This window comes from Agrilus planipennis, unplaced genomic scaffold (genome assembly GCF_000699045.2).
Source record: "Agrilus planipennis isolate EAB-ADULT unplaced genomic scaffold, Apla_2.0 scaffold154, whole genome shotgun sequence".
Classification (NCBI taxonomy): Eukaryota; Metazoa; Arthropoda; class Insecta; order Coleoptera; family Buprestidae; genus Agrilus; species Agrilus planipennis.
Window position 1 is genome coordinate 25,775 of NW_020439244.1, and position 17,581 is coordinate 43,355.

General features: G+C 37.6%; 2 protein-coding genes across 2 annotated transcripts in view; both read right to left on the bottom strand.

The window, feature by feature from the left end:
• Positions 1 to 1,609: 1,609 nt before the first annotated feature.
• On the bottom strand, positions 1,610 to 10,532 carry LOC108738565. The gene is made up of 5 exons (XM_025978211.1): positions 10,520 to 10,532; positions 10,318 to 10,437; positions 4,529 to 8,671; positions 3,204 to 4,352; positions 1,610 to 2,990 (listed from the first exon to the last, which is right to left on the bottom strand). Exons 1-4 carry the CDS (start codon positions 10,530 to 10,532, stop codon positions 4,162 to 4,164), a joined length of 4,467 nt encoding a protein of 1,488 aa, XP_025833996.1. The 3' UTR covers positions 1,610 to 2,990; positions 3,204 to 4,161.
• Positions 10,427 to 17,581, bottom strand: part of LOC112903960 (sorbin and SH3 domain-containing protein 1-like) — a gene marked incomplete in the record, with an annotated part of 10,876 nt that continues 3,721 nt past the window's right edge. Inside the window, 5 exon segments of the mRNA XM_025978197.1 lie at positions 10,427 to 10,942; positions 11,586 to 11,865; positions 11,925 to 12,138; positions 12,198 to 12,497; positions 12,564 to 12,730. Coding sequence (XP_025833982.1) covers positions 10,771 to 10,942; positions 11,586 to 11,865; positions 11,925 to 12,138; positions 12,198 to 12,497; positions 12,564 to 12,730 — 1,133 coding nt within the window.

Sequence of the window (17,581 nt, forward strand, 5' to 3'; positions counted from 1 at the left end):
GAAAGTATTTATTGGACGCCGCACTGGAAAACCGTTGGCACCATGAGATTCTACGTATCTTTTTACGTAATTGTCGCTTCTCTGAACTAAGTAAATGCCTTCCATCTCCGAATAATCTTACGAGCGCTTTTCTACCTCTTTTAATCATTTTATATATATTAGCAAAAAGAATGCCGGAAAGTATTTATTGGACGCCGCACTGGAAAACCGTTGGCACCATGAGATTCTACGTATCTTTTTACGTAATTGTCGCTTCTCTGAACTAAGTAAATGCCTTCCATCTCCGAATAATCTTACGAGCGCTTTTCTACCTCTTTTAATCATTTTATATATATTAGCAAAAAGAATGCCGGAAAGTATTTATTGGACGCCGCACTGGAAAACCGTTGGCACCATGAGATTCTACGTATCTTTTTACGTAATTGTCGCTTCTCTGAACTAAGTAAATGCCTTCCATCTCCGAATAATCTTACGAGCGCTTTTCTACCTCTTTTAATCATTTTATATATATTAGCAAAAAGAATGCCGGAAAGTATTTATTGGACGCCGCACTGGAAAACCGTTGGCACCATGAGATTCTACGTATCTTTTTACGTAATTGTCGCTTCTCTGAACTAAGTAAATGCCTTCCATCTCCGAATAATCTTACGAGCGCTTTTCTACCTCTTTTAATCATTTTATATATATTAGCAAAAAGAATGCCGGAAAGTATTTATTGGACGCCGCACTGGAAAACCGTTGGCACCATGAGATTCTACGTATCTTTTTACGTAATTGTCGCTTCTCTGAACTAAGTAAATGCCTTCCATCTCCGAATAATCTTACGAGCGCTTTTCTACCTCTTTTAATCATTTTATATATATTAGCAAAAAGAATGCCGGAAAGTATTTATTGGACGCCGCACTGGAAAACCGTTGGCACCATGAGATTCTACGTATCTTTTTACGTAATTGTCGCTTCTCTGAACTAAGTAAATGCCTTCCATCTCCGAATAATCTTACGAGCGCTTTTCTACCTCTTTTAATCATTTTATATATATTAGCAAAAAGAATGCCGGAAAGTATTTATTGGACGCCGCACTGGAAAACCGTTGGCACCATGAGATTCTACGTATCTTTTTACGTAATTGTCGCTTCTCTGAACTAAGTAAATGCCTTCCATCTCCGAATAATCTTACGAGCGCTTTTCTACCTCTTTTAATCATTTTATATATATTAGCAAAAAGAATGCCGGAAAGTATTTATTGGACGCCGCACTGGAAAACCGTTGGCACCATGAGATTCTACGTATCTTTTTACGTAATTGTCGCTTCTCTGAACTAAGTAAATGCCTTCCATCTCCGAATAATCTTACGAGCGCTTTTCTACCTCTTTTAATCATTTTATATATATTAGCAAAAAGAATGCCGGAAAGTATTTATTGGACGCCGCACTGGAAAACCGTTGGCACCATGAGATTCTACGTATCTTTTTACGTAATTGTCGCTTCTCTGAACTAAGTAAATGCCTTCCATCTCCGAATAATCTTACGAGCGCTTTTCTACCTCTTTTAATCATTTTATATATATTAGCAAAAAGAATGCCGGAAAGTATTTATTGGACGCCGCACTGGAAAACCGTTGGCACCATGAGATTCTACGTATCTTTTTACATAATTTTCATCCCTTTCAATTTAGGAAAAATCTTCCATCTCCGAAAAATTTCGCGAGCGATTTTTTGTGTTTATATAATTTTTTCGTATATTTTCCCAATAAGTTTTCCGCCAGTAACTAGAGTGCAGTTATAGTCCTATTAGAACTTAAAATCGTTTAGAAGAAGCTTTAGTTCCTTTATTAATTAATGTGACAGATAGAAAACAAATGCATGCAATTCATCAAAAACGTTTATACAATTTTTTGATACAATGGATGATGCATTTGCATACAAATCAGGCCCAAGTTATTTTAATATTTTCCCACTATTCTCGTGTAATGTCTGAACTGATAATAATATTCAGAAAATGGTACAACTAGTCCAGTCAGAGATGCACATAATAAATAAAACGGGCAACTTCTAATTTCGAAAATAAAGACAGAATTGTGTCACATTGCAATCCGTTCCCTGATGTTAATAATAAAATTTTAATGGTCCCAGACTGCGCTAGATACAACATGGAATACGAAATTAAAAAGTTATTGAGTTGATTAAATTGTTTTTGTACAAATACATACGTCGTTATGTATAAATTTGTCACAGTTATAAAAACAATCTAAGTACATATACTAAAAACAATTGAATAGGCAAACAAATGCATATCAATCTTTTTATATCTCGAAAAGATTTTGTTAGGTATCAAAAATGAATTAATGAATGAATCCTTACCACAGATAGCTGTGGATTTCGATTTAATTAAATAAACAAACCTTTGCATACCTGGTAGTAATATAAAAAGTGAACTTTAACACTAAATTTTCACAATTGTCAATAGTACCTATCGATGAGATTGTCGCGTTAAAACAAAAGAGAAAATCGCGGAACAAATGACGATGTCGCCGTAAGTAATTACCGCGTTTTCTACAAAAACTCTGACCGACATACCGCTTACACACATGTAGAAAATACGTATGTATTACTATGTACTTGGTACATATCCATAAATAATTATATTCCTTCAACTATAACTAACTATGTATCTACTACTGGCTGGTGACACTCCAGTTGGCTGCAACTGAAGAAGAAACAACAATTTCATCACTTGTTTTTTTTTTCCGACTTACAATAGCGTGAACGAATGCCAAGACATTCCTATTTATTAATTATAATTACGTACACGTCTCACAAGTATCCTGTGAGTTAATTGTAAAAATACACCAATTCAACGCACTTGTATAGCGTGTAGTTTTAACTTAACAACCTTGTCGCGTAAAGTGAAGACATCATTTTTACATCCGGGAATGGATTTAAGCAAATATTACATACTTGTACTACTGTTTCTGTTCAATAACTAACTACCTATAGAATTTTAATCGATTGAAGGAAAATAATATAAGTATTTTATGGGTTTATATCAAGGCTTTTACCGTGAATGATTAATTGGCTCAAAAAAATCAGGATCGGTAAAAATTGACTTTAGTTTACAAAATATCAAAGTGTTCCAACAATCAAAACAATGATTATTGTGGATTACTAAAAAATATTTTTGTTTGGATTAGGTAGATTACTAACTGACGAAAGAAGAAGGCAGTGGTCCGTGGATTTGGTTAACATTTCCGATTGTGTGTCGATTCAAGCGGATCTCCTCTTGTCTAGCAATTTGTTCCGGTGTCTTCTTCCTCAACCGGATGTCCTCTAATACTTTCGACATTTCCAGTACGAGTTTAACAATCGCTACAATTGCAGGACCGCTCCAACTGTTATTAATATTAAAACAACACAACATCACCCACATTAACATCGCTTGTTCATGAGTTCATTTTTTTTTTATTGTTTTGAGATCGCGTGCCTACGTAATTTAACAATTGATAAATATCAGTCGCATCGAATCTGTTTTTTTTTGCGGTGATGATTTCTGAAACAATCGACGGCGGTAGACGGCAGCTGTTTAACAAAATCGATCGAAGTTGTTTCTTATTTTGTTGTTAATCTTATCTATCTGAAAACCCGATATGTATACGGCAGGTTTTTATTAATAAACGTGCACGACGTAGCGATAAGTTTTGATACTTCAAGGTTGAATACGCGTAATATTTTCACGTAGACATTACACACTTAAAACTTAGAAAAACCGCGAAATTCTATACCTAGTGGGGTAATAAATATGTACAACACCTATACATATAATATAATACGTACTCTTTTTTAAATTCGCACGATACGCAGATGAACAAACAGTAACGCTGCTGTAATGATCGACTCGCAATTAATTGCTATATCAGGCCGGTAAAGAATTAGCGATGAGAAGCTGATTGTGATTGGTGATGTAATCTGGCTGATTGTAAACCAGGAAGTATTTCATAACTCGATCAGTTGCAACAAAAGAAAATTTTCTTTACACATGGTGTAAAAACCGAGTTAAACAAAAACAAAAACAAAACGAAACAGTTGCTTCAAAGATCAAAAACAATTGATCGTTATCGTTACAGTATGGACAGATACTGTATTGTTTATTTGCTGTTGGCATTTGTTACAAAATAAGAAAATCGCACATCAAAAGAAGATTCGATGTTCCACTGTTGTTAAAACAAAAGTTATCGACAATACGACAATATCTCCCAAGAACACACAACAAAAACAAAACAAACTTTTCCCTACCTGGAGTTACGGCCTTGCCCGTTATTAAATTCCTCTTTGGTGGTGGTGCCGGTGGTTCTGGGTCTAAACATAACAACGACATGGAAGAAGCTGACATATCACATACACAAAGCCATAATACGATTGATAACAAAAATACATATAACGAATAAACATAATGATAATAATTATAGTAAAATGTGTGCAATGAATGAAATATGAAGTGATTCATTTTGTTTTGGACATTTAAGATACCGAACCTTTAAATTTTACTGTGGGTCTGGTAGTAGGATTGGGTAGCAACCACGACCTATACCTTTCTTCGGGACAGTACCTGGACAGTGGATCAATCTTTGGATCAAATTTCTTCCTCTCCCGACCTTGATCCCAAACTGTGTGGTGTCTAGGACGTATGGGGGAGAAAGATTTCGGTCTGGATCGATCTTTCCGTACGAGATTAGTGTCTCTGGATGCAGGGGAGTGTTCGGGGGAGGAAAGGGAACGGGTGTTGTCGTCCAGTCTCGGATATTTGTGAGCGGTCCAGTCTCCAGCAAGATACGGGGCGATATCTTTCAGTTCGTGTAGATTTGGGGATGACGTGAACATTCGGCCCAACAACGAAATGTTTCTGTCGGGAGAGTCGAACTTTTTTCGGAGTTTTTCCACCTCTCCAACGGGACATCCCAGATAACTGGCCAGTTCTTCGGTGCTAGTTTGGAAACGTTTGTGCTGCGAGGAGTCCCGTTTAGAACAGAGACTGGCTATTTTACTGATTATGTTAATGTGGGGCATTAGGCGATCTTGGGGACGGAAAAATAGGGGCGATACAACGCCACCTCTTCTTGTTCTGCTCCTACTTTTCCTACCGATCCACGGATATTCGTATTTTCTCCGTAACGAGTCAACATCTCCCGCCTTTTGCCCTGGGATGTGAATCTGGCTTTTTCTGTTCAATTCTGGATCGCTGTGGACTCTCCTGAACAACGTACTTTCTGTAAAGGTCCTCAATACTGGCAGATCTTCACTAGCCCTAGGAATCTTCTGACTAGGCAATCTTTCACCGAAAAAATCTTTCAGGTTTTGGTTTGACTGAGATCTGGTTAATGGTTTGACTGTTTGTGAAGAATCGGATTTTTCAGAGTCGCTGTCGGCAGGTTTGTACATTACGGGACTGTATTTTTCTTCTTCGGCCGCCTTCTCTTCGAAGTATTTTATTTTCTTTGTGACCTCGTCTTTTTTGTCGACGAATATCGCGGTTCTTGTCGACTCGTCCGTACTGGCACTCTCAGTTTCGCTGGTGGATTTTCCAACGGTTTCCGTGGACAGGTGCTGCTGTTTCTTCGGTTCGGCCCAGTTGCTCAGAGTGTTGCTGATTTCTTCCGATTTTCGTGCAGGCATCAGCTTCTCGGTCAGTACCAAAAGGTAATCGTTGTCTTTGGTCTTCTTGTCCACTTCGTCTTCTGATATTTCAAGGGAATAACAGGTCCTTGGAGAAGTGGCTTCGGAAGCGATAAGAGACGTACTAGCTGCTGCTATAGATCCTCTCGTTTCTTTGGGAAGAATGACGTTCCTTGCTGCGGCTTCCTTGCAAAGGGACAATGACAAATGTCTCTTTTCGTTTTCCGAAAGTACATGGGCAGTGACTTTTGCAAACGGACGCGGTGCTTGGAGGCAAGAAGCGGACGATTCTGAGCATCTTCTAACCTTAAGGTCGTCGTTAAAATTTTTCCGTTCGGTCACGTCTATAAAATAGTTAGTGTCGGTTTTTTTCGGCACAGGTTTCGGTAACGTCGCCGTTCCATTTTTGCCGTAGATTTCCGACAGTTGAGACTTGAGATTATCCAGCTGTTCGGTCGAAAGACTGCTCCATATCTGTCTCAAGAACCCAAAATCGGACTTCCCAAAAGTCTTCACAGGTGGAAAAGAGTGATCCCGTTGTTTCGTTTCTTCCGAGTGCGATCTCTTCTGTACCATGCTGGATGCCAAATCTATTACCGAACTTCCTCTCCACAGAGGCTTGTACAAATCTTTGACCAGAGATAATTCCGAACTGGTTAGGGACCTTTCGTTTCTGATACTTAACTTCTGCAGTTCGTCTCGTACATCTTCGATGGATTTTTCTTTAGCCCTTAAGCCATGGTCGTTCTCTGGTCTCCAACACTGAGTCGTTTTCGGCTCAAAAAGAAACCCTTTTTCCGCCTGGTCGTGTTTTAGTTTACTGTACAACAGTTTCATTTCTTTTTCGGCCCTTTCCCTTACGTGAACCTCCTTCCACCTGTTGTAGTCCACGATTTCGCTTTCCAATTTACCGCGAGGCCTAACGTCCGTGCTGGAAGCAACCTTCTCTACTTCGCTGAACTTTTCTAAAGTTTTGTAGAAGTTTTTCAATTCCTTGAACCTGTTGCAACGTCCCGGTGTGTGAAGATCGTGGAGAGAGCCGAATCCCGATAGCTCTGAAAAACTGACAGATTTTTCCAGAATTGGAGCTGTCGTTTTGGAATCGGTTTCTTCGGCATCTCCAGCGCTTCGAGATCTAAAAGATAGTCTTTTAGATGCTGACGTTTCTTTGACGGTTCGAGGAGTAATCCGTTTCAAAGGTTTCTGCAAAAGAGGTTCATTTGGAGATCTTTTGCCCGTTGGGGATGTAACTGGAAGTCCACCTTTCTCTGTGGAAAGGGATGACAAGCTACTTAAAGGGCTTGTTGCTAATTCTTTGGATTTTGCCAGATGCTCGGTGGCGAAGAAGATTTGAAGTGGATCCGGTCTACTCTGCAAGGTTGTTAAATGCTTTATCTGCTTGGAAGACAGTTTTGGAGAGGAAGATCTCATTTTTTGTGAGTGATCCTGTTTTGTGGGAGATATTGGACGATAATAATTCAAACTGGTAGTTCTGCAAGGAGATGGTGAACGACTGGTTCGTGAAATAGGGATTTTTGAAGGTAAACTAATACTTCTTTCTTTCCTATTGGATTCCGAATTGAATGAAACCAAATTTTCGTCTTTCCAAGTAACGGTTTTCGGACTGGCAGAGCGGGATCTCATGTAGGATGCGTCCAAGCTTCTAAATTTCGACTCGGACACCGGTTTAATGGATTTCAAATAGATCATCAGTGCACCTATTGATGGTTCAGAAAACGACGTTCTTCTATTTTGCAACATTTTAGTTTTCTCGGCGATCCAGGAAAAATCATCTGCCAAAGGCTTCTGAGCGATCCGAACATCTCCAATGATGTCCTTCAAAAACAAATGCTGGAAGAAATCGTTCGTTTTTATAATCTCGCTCTGCTTCTTTATCTCATCTTTAATGACAGTAGAAGCGTTACGATTTTCTTCTTTGTTTTCCTTAAGGGTATGTTCGCGGGAATCACTATTTTTGGATATAATTTTAGACGATTTTTTCTGTTTTCTATCTTTTTTACACATTGGATCGCTTTTGTTTTTTTCTCGGAATATCTCAGCGATATTTGTTGTTTTAGAGTTGGGTTTTGTTCTCTTACCATTAACTCTTTTGTTAATTATTGACAATTTACCATCGACTTCTTCCTTGGGAGGCGTTTTCGGCTTCCTTGTCGCATTATCGTCAGGCTTCGTCTTCATACGTCGACCTTGTAAAGGTGTTGATGGACACGATGTTATTTTCGGGAGCGATGAAATGTTAACAAAGCTACGGGAACTCCCCCTGGTCTTGATGGCCTTTTTGACTTCATTGGGGGACACCAAATCGAACGGTTTGGATAACTTATTAGAAGATTTCTGTATCGACAGATTCCTTTTAGCTTCTGCGAATGTCTGGCCGGCAGAGAAAAACTTCTTTTGTAAAACACCCTGGAAAGTTTTGTCCTGGTGTTTGGAGTTTTTAGACTCGACTCTTTTGGCATTCTTACAGCCAGTCTTGCTGCTCAACGTGGAAACAATTACCGGTCTGTCACCGGATGGGTTCAAACTAAGAGTTTTCGTGATTTTCAATTTAGATTTATCTTGAGTGGAGTTTCTTTTATTAGGCCCTGGCGACAGTCTGCAGGTGATTTTGTCTTTCAGATATTTCACGTTGCTTGTCCTGTGATCGTCGTTTGTTTTGAAGCACGTCTCGTGCCTCTTGCTGATAGGCGATCGGTCTGCTTTCAAAGTCATCGTCGATATGAGACGTAGGGTCGAACTGTTTCTCGAGGAACGTCTCTTGGGCGGTAACGGCGGAGTGACGGATGGCTTGTTAACGTTAGAGGGTAGTGAGGACGAAGGGGCCGTGCGTTTGTAAGTGGCAAAGGATGACGATGACGATGACGAAACGGGACGTAAGGGGACGTTGATCGGATACGTAAAATATTTGTCGGTTTTCGGACTCTTGTGAATCCGTATCTTCGTGAGCGTTGACGTGACAGGAATGTACTCTAAATCGACGACGTCTGCGAATATAAAAGGAAGTTCTTGGACAACACGTTTTTTTTTTTTTTCGTTTGGCATCTGTTGATGTTGCTCGATGCAGTTGCAGTTGCAGGATTGCGGTGCAATTTTAGACAAGAAGTGTTTTAATACGTTTTTGTGTGACTTGTTGGTTTTGATCGGCTGTTTCGTGATGACAAGCAGCTAGTGAACATGCACGTGTTTTAAATGTGCACGAAGATGAAAACGGCAATGCCTAATTGTATGGTGTAAAGGTCCTTGCAGTTTTTCACTAATAATAATAATCAATCTTTGTACTGTTCGTTTCAAGAAGTTGGAGATATGCCCTTTCCCTTTCTTAGGATGCGCCGTAGCAAAATTCAATCATATTTGTCCGCGGAGCTCATTTCTCCACCGATCATCGAGCGAGAACTAAACAAAAGTGTACAGTACCGTTTGCAAAATTCTTTAAACTTCCTCGTTAAAATTTAAGAATATGCTTTATTTAAAAGTGTATTTAGCCAAAAATAATAACAAGTGAATTAACTTAACGTTCTACACACCCACAAAACATTTGCTTTGTTTTCTATTGTTAATTTATATAGGTACATTTTTGTTTTAAGAAATTGCTAAACATTTTCGTTTAGTACTGTACAGTTCTAGCCGATCTCCTAAGACCGCCCATCGAGAGCTCTGCTCGTTCAAGCTTATTCCAACTATTTCTGTCTTGCTCACGCCTAATGTGTATTCTTTCTATCTTCGCGCAGATCTCTTCAAGGTCACAATTCTTACAAGTTGAAACGGACAGTACAAAAGTTGATTTAAGCTGAAGAAACTTACGGATTTCTCGATTCTAACCGCGTCTTATTGATGAAGTCCTTATGACGGATCATGGTGACGTTTCGTCTCCTATCGATGCAGGATCTTCAACGCTGTTGCTGAAGATGTTCCTTGTGATAGAAGACGAAACGTCGAACACTTTTAACGACACCGTTATCTGTCATAGGGATTTAGAATCCGGAAATCCAGTTTCTTCATTCGTTGTGCATTCTGAGGTGCATCATGCTACAGCTTGAATTGAATTGCTATTTTTATGGTAAACCCAATGGTTCGTAGAAAATTGGACGTAGGTCAACAGACGACACATTTTACACAAAGGGGCTATAATTTTTTTTCATACAAAAAATAAGAAAGTATGAACTTAATTTAAACATCCCGTAAATGTATTATAGACGATCTACTAAAATCATCTCAAATAGATAAGAGATTAACAATAGTCATACGTAAATTTTGAATTTATCTTCAAGAGTGACAAAGAACGTAACGTATTGTTTTGGATTTAACCCCCTGCTATCCCACTGGCGATCTGCAGTTGTCCAATGGCCAATTTTTTATGGACCACCCTGTATATGTATCTACATTACCTTACCTTTGCATTCGTTTTAGTTTCAACCACAACCAGCAGTTTTTCTAGACCCAACAAGTTGGAAAAAAGTATTTAACGAAATTAAGTATAAGCTTTAATCTCTTAAAGATTTAGATGTACAATAACTATAGAGAATTAACTACCCATTTACCCAAAACCTTCACCAAAACTAACTCTTCACCACAGATTTTTATTATTATTGTACATTTGATTTGTTTAAACAGATTTAGTTATTACACTTACCTTTAGGTCTTTCGGGTGCCGGTTTTCGTAATCCGTGCAGGGGTACATCGCCGCCCTTTTGTATTGNTGTTTTTGTACAAATACATACGTCGTTATGTATAACGATTATTTGGCTTATGACTAGAATTATACAGTCACTAAACTATTGTTTTCCTTTTTCTTTTTGGCAACGGTTTACGAGAACAATAAGGGTACCTAATACCTACCAAATACATTAGCTAGAAAGTTAACTTAACAAGTTTTCAAGTCCCTCTTTCTAGACTAGGCACTTTTAACAATTTATTGTTATTAATAAAATACAAATGGTTACGTTTGAAACATTTCCGAGAATTTTGCGTTCATAAAATAAAAAAGAAAAAATTATTTCAATTTATGCAAAAACAGAAGAATAACACGAAGTTGAAATTGAATTTTCGTAAATCAACGAAAGCAGAACAGGGTGACAAATGAATATTAATTGACTCTTTCGACATAATTCCCTGGAAAGGTACCAAAATGACCGGTTCTTTGGCTCGACCCCACAAACCACCCATCGTCACACTTCTCAAGAACATACACAATATCACCCTCTAAAAGCTCAAGTTCATCGTCGTTCTGAGGTCGGTATTTATACAGCGATCGGTACCTGTAAGAAAGACCCTGATAATTTTCATTTGTTCTCACCCGCCCCCATTTCGCCTCACGCCACGAAAAAGAAATTAAATCGCATATAGAAGGGTAGAAATCATTCTTAAATGAAAGGTACCCATGTTAAGGCATACCTACCTGTAGAAAAAGCCCTGATAATCTTCAATTGTTCTTCCCTGCCCCCATTTTGTCTCACGCCACGAAAAAAAAATTAAATCGGGCATAAAAGGGTAGAAATCATTTTTAAATGAAAGATAGTCATGTTAAGATACATGTGCCTGTAAGAAAGGTTCTAATAATTTTCAATTGTTCCCCCGCCCCTATTTCGCCTCATGCCACGAAAATCAAATTAAATAGGACATAAAAGGGTAGAAATCATTTTTAAATGAAAGATAGTTATGTTAAGACACACCTACCTGTATGGAAGGATAATTTTCATCTGTTCTCCCATCTCTTTTATTTCACCTTACACCACGAAAAAGAACTTAATTAGGACAAAAAAGGATAGAAATCATTTTGAAATGAATGATACCTGCTTTAAGGACTACCTGTTACTATTGAGAAGCTCACAATAATGATTATTTGTTATCCTTGGGACAAAAAGGGTTTATATACCTAACACTTAGTTGAAAAATACTTACGTTAGGGGTTCGTTTTGGGTATCAATGTGGAGGGCTTCGCTGTAAGGGCTCTTCGAGGTTGGGGCGTTGGGCGAACGGGGCAGGGACGCGTAACCATTGCTGGTTATGGTAACCGGCTTGGCACGGTAACTGCTGGTAAACTGCTGGGTACTTGGGGGAAGGTAACTGTGACTTCCCATCGACTCAATCCCGCTTGCTGTACCATTTAACAGGAGGGTGTGAGCAGCCGGTGAACCCACGGGTTTCGAAGGTGCTGGAGGTGCCGGGGTTCCAGGTTCCACTGAAAATAATCGTCTCTTTTTCTACTGCTTCAGTGAGGTATAGGCACCAAAAACTTACCCAACACTTCAACGTACGACACTGGGAAGATGCCCTTCCGTCCCCCTATGCGCCCTTCAAACCAATTGTCATCGACCCTTCTCGTAATGACCACGAGCTCCCCTTTGGCTAACGACAATTCCAGATGCGTCTGCGCTATGAAATTGTACTTGGCCCGAGCCTGTCCCTCGTGAGCTTTCTTTGTCGTCGATTTTACACCATCGTAAGGCACTATCTACGAACAAATGCAAACGAGACATTTCCAAAAACAAAAGAATGTTTTATCTATCTCACTTCGACGTAGTTGGCTGGGAATAGTCCCATCATGGCGTTAAGTTCGCCCTCGTACCAATTTTTGTCGATCTGCCTCTTAATGTAGATGAGATCGCCTTTCCTGAAGGTCAACTCGCGGGCTGTTTGGCCCACGAAATTGTAAAGGGCGCGGGCAACGAGCCTCGGTTCCGGTGACCTGGGTCGCGGACTGATCTTCGGTACTTCTAGAGGGAAGTCGTCGTAACGATTCAAAGGTATTGGAGATTTCTGGGACGGCACGAAGTTGTCCGTGTGTCTTCTACTGTTCATGTCTTGTAATTGCTGCGAAAATGATTGTTTTCGCTTTCAAAACAAACAAACGTTACTCTTTTTTTTTGTGTGGCTTACTTGCAGATATTTTTTACGTCTCTCTTCTTCATAAACCTGTCGCATGTGGGCCGCCTGTCTTCGTGCCAGTTCTTCTTCTGACAGATGATCCTTTATTTCCTGAACAACCGGCGTTTTGTAGTGAATGGTCACCTCGTTTTCTACATATTTCCTCGGCGATTCTGGAGGAAAAACAAAACCTCACTAACAGACAATAGACGATCAATTGAGCTCAGGTTTAACAAGAAAACAATAAACAAAAAAGTTATGAATATACATATGTATGCGTATATTTCTATAGCAACCGCTGTATATTTAATCATTACCAAGTCATGCAATTCAATACATTTGATTAACTATTTCGCATCGCACTCGAAAACCATTGGCATCATGAGATTCTACGTATCCTTTTACATAATTTTCACCACTTTCCACTTGGTACAAACCTCCCGTCTCCCAAAAATTTCACGAGCGCTTTTTTATATTTAAATTATTTCGCATATTTTATCGAAAATTATGCCGAAAACTACCTATTTGGCATCGCACTCGAAAACCATTGGCACCATTGGATTCTACGTACTTTTTTACACAATTTTCATCCCTGTCAACTTAGGAGTTACCTTCCATTCCTGAATAATTTTACGAGCGCTTTTTTATGTTTAAGTTATTTTGTATATTTTCCCAATAAGTTTTCCGCCAGTAACTAGAGTGCAGTTATAGTCCTATTAGAACTTAAAATCGTTTAGAAGAAGCTTTAGTTCCTTTATTAATTAATGTGACAGATAGAAAACAAATGCATGCAATTCATCAAAAACGTTTATACAATTTTTTGATACAATGGATGATGCATTTGCATACAAATCAGGCCCAAGTTATTTTAATATTTTCCCACTATTCTCGTGTAATGTCTGAACTGATAATAATATTCAGAAAATGGTACAACTAGTCCAGTCAGAGATGCACATAATAAATAAAACGGGCAACTTCTAATTTCGAAAATAAAGACAGAATTGTGTCACATTGCAATCCGTTCCCTGATGTTAATAATAAAATTTTAATGGTCCCAGACTGCGCTAGATACAACATGGAATACGAAATTAAAAAGTTATTGAGTTGATTAAATTGTTTTTGTACAAATACATACGTCGTTATGTATAAATTTGTCACAGTTATAAAAACAATCTAAGTACATATACTAAAAACAATTGAATAGGCAAACAAATGCATATCAATCTTTTTATATCTCGAAAAGATTTTGTTAGGTATCAAAAATGAATTAATGAATGAATCCTTACCACAGATAGCTGTGGATTTCGATTTAATTAAATAAACAAACCTTTGCATACCTGGTAGTAATATAAAAAGTGAACTTTAACACTAAATTTTCACAATTGTCAATAGTACCTATCGATGAGATTGTCGCGTTAAAACAAAAGAGAAAATCGCGGAACAAATGACGATGTCGCCGTAAGTAATTACCGCGTTTTCTACAAAAACTCTGACCGACATACCGCTCACACACATGTAGAAAATACGTATGTATTACTATGTACTTGGTACATATCCATAAATAATTATATTCCTTCAACTATAACTAACTATGTATCTACTACTGGCTGGTGACACTCCAGTTGGCTGCAACTGAAGAAGAAACAACAATTTCATCACTTGTTTTTTTTTTCCGACTTACAATAGCGTGAACGAATGCCAAGACATTCCTATTTATTAATTATAATTACGTACACGTCTCACAAGTATCCTGTGAGTTAATTGTAAAAATACACCAATTCAACGCACTTGTATAGCGTGTAGTTTTAACTTAACAACCTTGTCGCGTAAAGTGAAGACATCATTTTTACATCCGGGAATGGATTTAAGCAAATATTACATACTTGTACTACTGTTTCTGTTCAATAACTAACTACCTATAGAATTTTAATCGATTGAAGGAAAATAATATAAGTATTTTATGGGTTTATATCAAGGCTTTTACCGTGAATGATTAATTGGCTCAAAAAAATCAGGATCGGTAAAAATTGACTTTAGTTTACANTATAAAAGGAAAAAGGGAAACTTTAGGTACATGAAGCAACATTTCAGAAACAAAAAGCAACAATTGAAAGAAGAAAAATCACTTTAGTGGAAATTGCCCTTCGTTTATAAAATATAAAAGAAAAAAGGGAAACTTTAGGTACATGAAGCAACATTTCAGAAACAAAAAGCAACAATTGAAAGAAGAAAAATCACTTTAGTGGAAATTGCCCTTCGATATGAAAGGATTATCCGTAATTATTGTGGAAATGAATTAGAGAGGACGTCATTTTGAATACAATTTCAATATTTTTCTCTAAAAGCCCCTTGAGGGTTACCTCCTTTAATAATTTGTGCAATAATCTCAATTATATTAGATTACTTGGTATAGACGTACAAATACGAAATATTAGGTAATAATCATAGGCGTAGATAGTAGAAAAAATCTTGATCTACGCCCATGGTAACAATTTACTTCATTTAAAGAAATATTGCTTTTGTTTCATTTATAAAACAACTGAAAGTGTGTTAGTAGAAATGTATAAATAGAAACAGTTGCAGTTTAATCGTAGGTGAATAAGCAGAGTCAAAATTAAAACGTAATGAGTCACCTGTTTTGCTTCCCTCTCGGAAATTGACGACTTTCCAGGGGTGTAATTCTCTATTTTGCCAGGCTGATTTTTGTACACGTCTTGCCCATGTTTTATTACACTAGAGGGTGGACTTCTAAAAACAAAACGCATTCGCTTTCATCAAAAATGCCCGCTAATAATGATGTCAATGGTTTTTGTTTCATGTATCTACCAATTTTTAAATTAATAATGGCTTACTTTGGGGTTGTCGAGGGTGCGGCGCGAGCGGGAACTACAGGGGTCGTCGAAGGAGCAAAGCCGTTTTCTTTGGGGTCGTTTAGGTACAGATATCGCCGACGATCCAGCGTCGAGCGTCGGTCACTGGCGTCGCTGTCGTACGCGGTAGGCTCAGGCTCGGAAAAGTAGCCCGAGTTATAAGGGTAGCGAGCTTAAATTAAAAAGAAAAAACCCCTCACACAACAACAATGAAATAAATAAGGAAAGATGACAACAAAGTTCTCAGTTCGGCACAAATAGAAAATAAACTTTATTATTTATGTTCAAACAAAACAAATTTTAAGTCGTCATTTCTCCTTCTATTGGAAAGACAAGTAAGGCTTCTGTTTTTAACAAGTACTGTACAACACAACATTCTTTAAAAATGCTGATAGCGTTCGCTATATTTTACTGAAAAGTCGTTAACAATGATACGCCGCGGCCATTTAAGAAGCGTCGACCCCGAAANTCATTTCTCCTTCTATTGGAAAGACAAGTAAGGCTTCTGTTTTTAACAAGTACTGTACAACACAACATTCTTTAAAAATGCTGATAGCGTTCGCTTTATTTTACTGAAAAGTCGTTAACAATGATACGCCGCGGCCATTTAAGAAGCGTCGACCCCGAAATATGATCGACCATTTTCTACAACTTCGACCTAATTTACCAAAAGGAACAGCGGAGATGTGTTGTTACAGCATTTTTAAAAGACAAACTACTCACGCACATCACACATCATTTTAATAATTATATAAAGCAAAATGATGGCTCCAAGCATATACAGGGCGACTAATAATTAAACAAATGGAAAATGAACGCTGGGAAATGTTCTAACAATTATTATTTTTTGAACCACTGTGTATACAAGCGAATAAATAAGACGTAAATAGTAAAAAATAAAAAAAAAGTTGAAGATCAAAACGTAGAATAGAATTTCATTTATTCCGTTTCTCTTTTTTTTTTAAACGGTATCCAAAAGCCATTTGATTCTAAAGAAACTTAGGACAAATAAATACAGATATATAAAATGATTTCGCGGTTGGCACTCATCAATTTGGTATTGTTTCCAGGGTTGAAAATACTCCTGGAAATTTTATTTATATTTAAATGCAAATAAAAACATAAATAAATGAATGTAAGCATTGGAAAACTACAGTACAAAACCCCCAGTTTTTCAACAAGAACAAACGCACCTCATACCTAAATTTTCGGAAGAGCAAGCAAAAGCGAGCAAAAAAAAAGTATTTAAATATGAAATTTGGTTAATACCTCGTCTTTGTTTATATCGAACTGTAACATAATCATCTGGAAAATAACAAAACAGAATTTTTTTTAAAACGCAATCCGAAACCAAAAACAAAATAAATCAAGCAAAATTAAAAAGTAATAAAACAAAAGTGAACGTCTTTTTCACATAAAAAAATGAAACAACTTTACAATCTTACCTTTGTCTTTTTGTTTATGGATTGTGTCATACATCCTTTTGTACCATCTGTGCTGATTACCGTCTTTAACTTCCTATAATAAAAAAAAAAACGATCGAATTTTTATTTCGAATTATTATTTTCCAAAACTTATTTCGCCATACCGATCGTAGTGTTATTGGTATTCCTTCTTTAGTCGTGGGACCAATTCCCTCGTATTTTCTTTGACCAAGGTCTGCCATTTTTCTTGGGGCTTCCCCTTCCGATTCGCTGGTATATTCGTTTTTGATTTGGTACACTACAAAACATAAAATTTTTAATAAAGTCTTTGCTACTTTTTTGATAATACGAAAACAACTCACAAACTTCTCCAGGTTTCACCAAAGGTGGTTTATCATCTTTGGGCCTTCTTAAGGTATTGTCATCGGGGTAGTTTATGTAGACTGGACCTTTAGGAATTTGACCCTCTAAGAACAAAACATTCATGGAACTTTTAAACATAAACATATATTTCAAGTTATTTTACCTCTAGCCTTTTGTAACAAGGTGATGGTTGGATTTTGATATCTGGGCAATCGCGAGCCGGAAAAGTCCGTAGATTTGCTCCGTGGTATTTTACTATCAGAAATAGAAAATGTACCACCACATGTACTATTATTTAAATCAGAAAAAATCTTCCACGGCGGTTCTATCGACGACGATTGAACCTTCAAAACCAAAATTAAACCATTAAAAA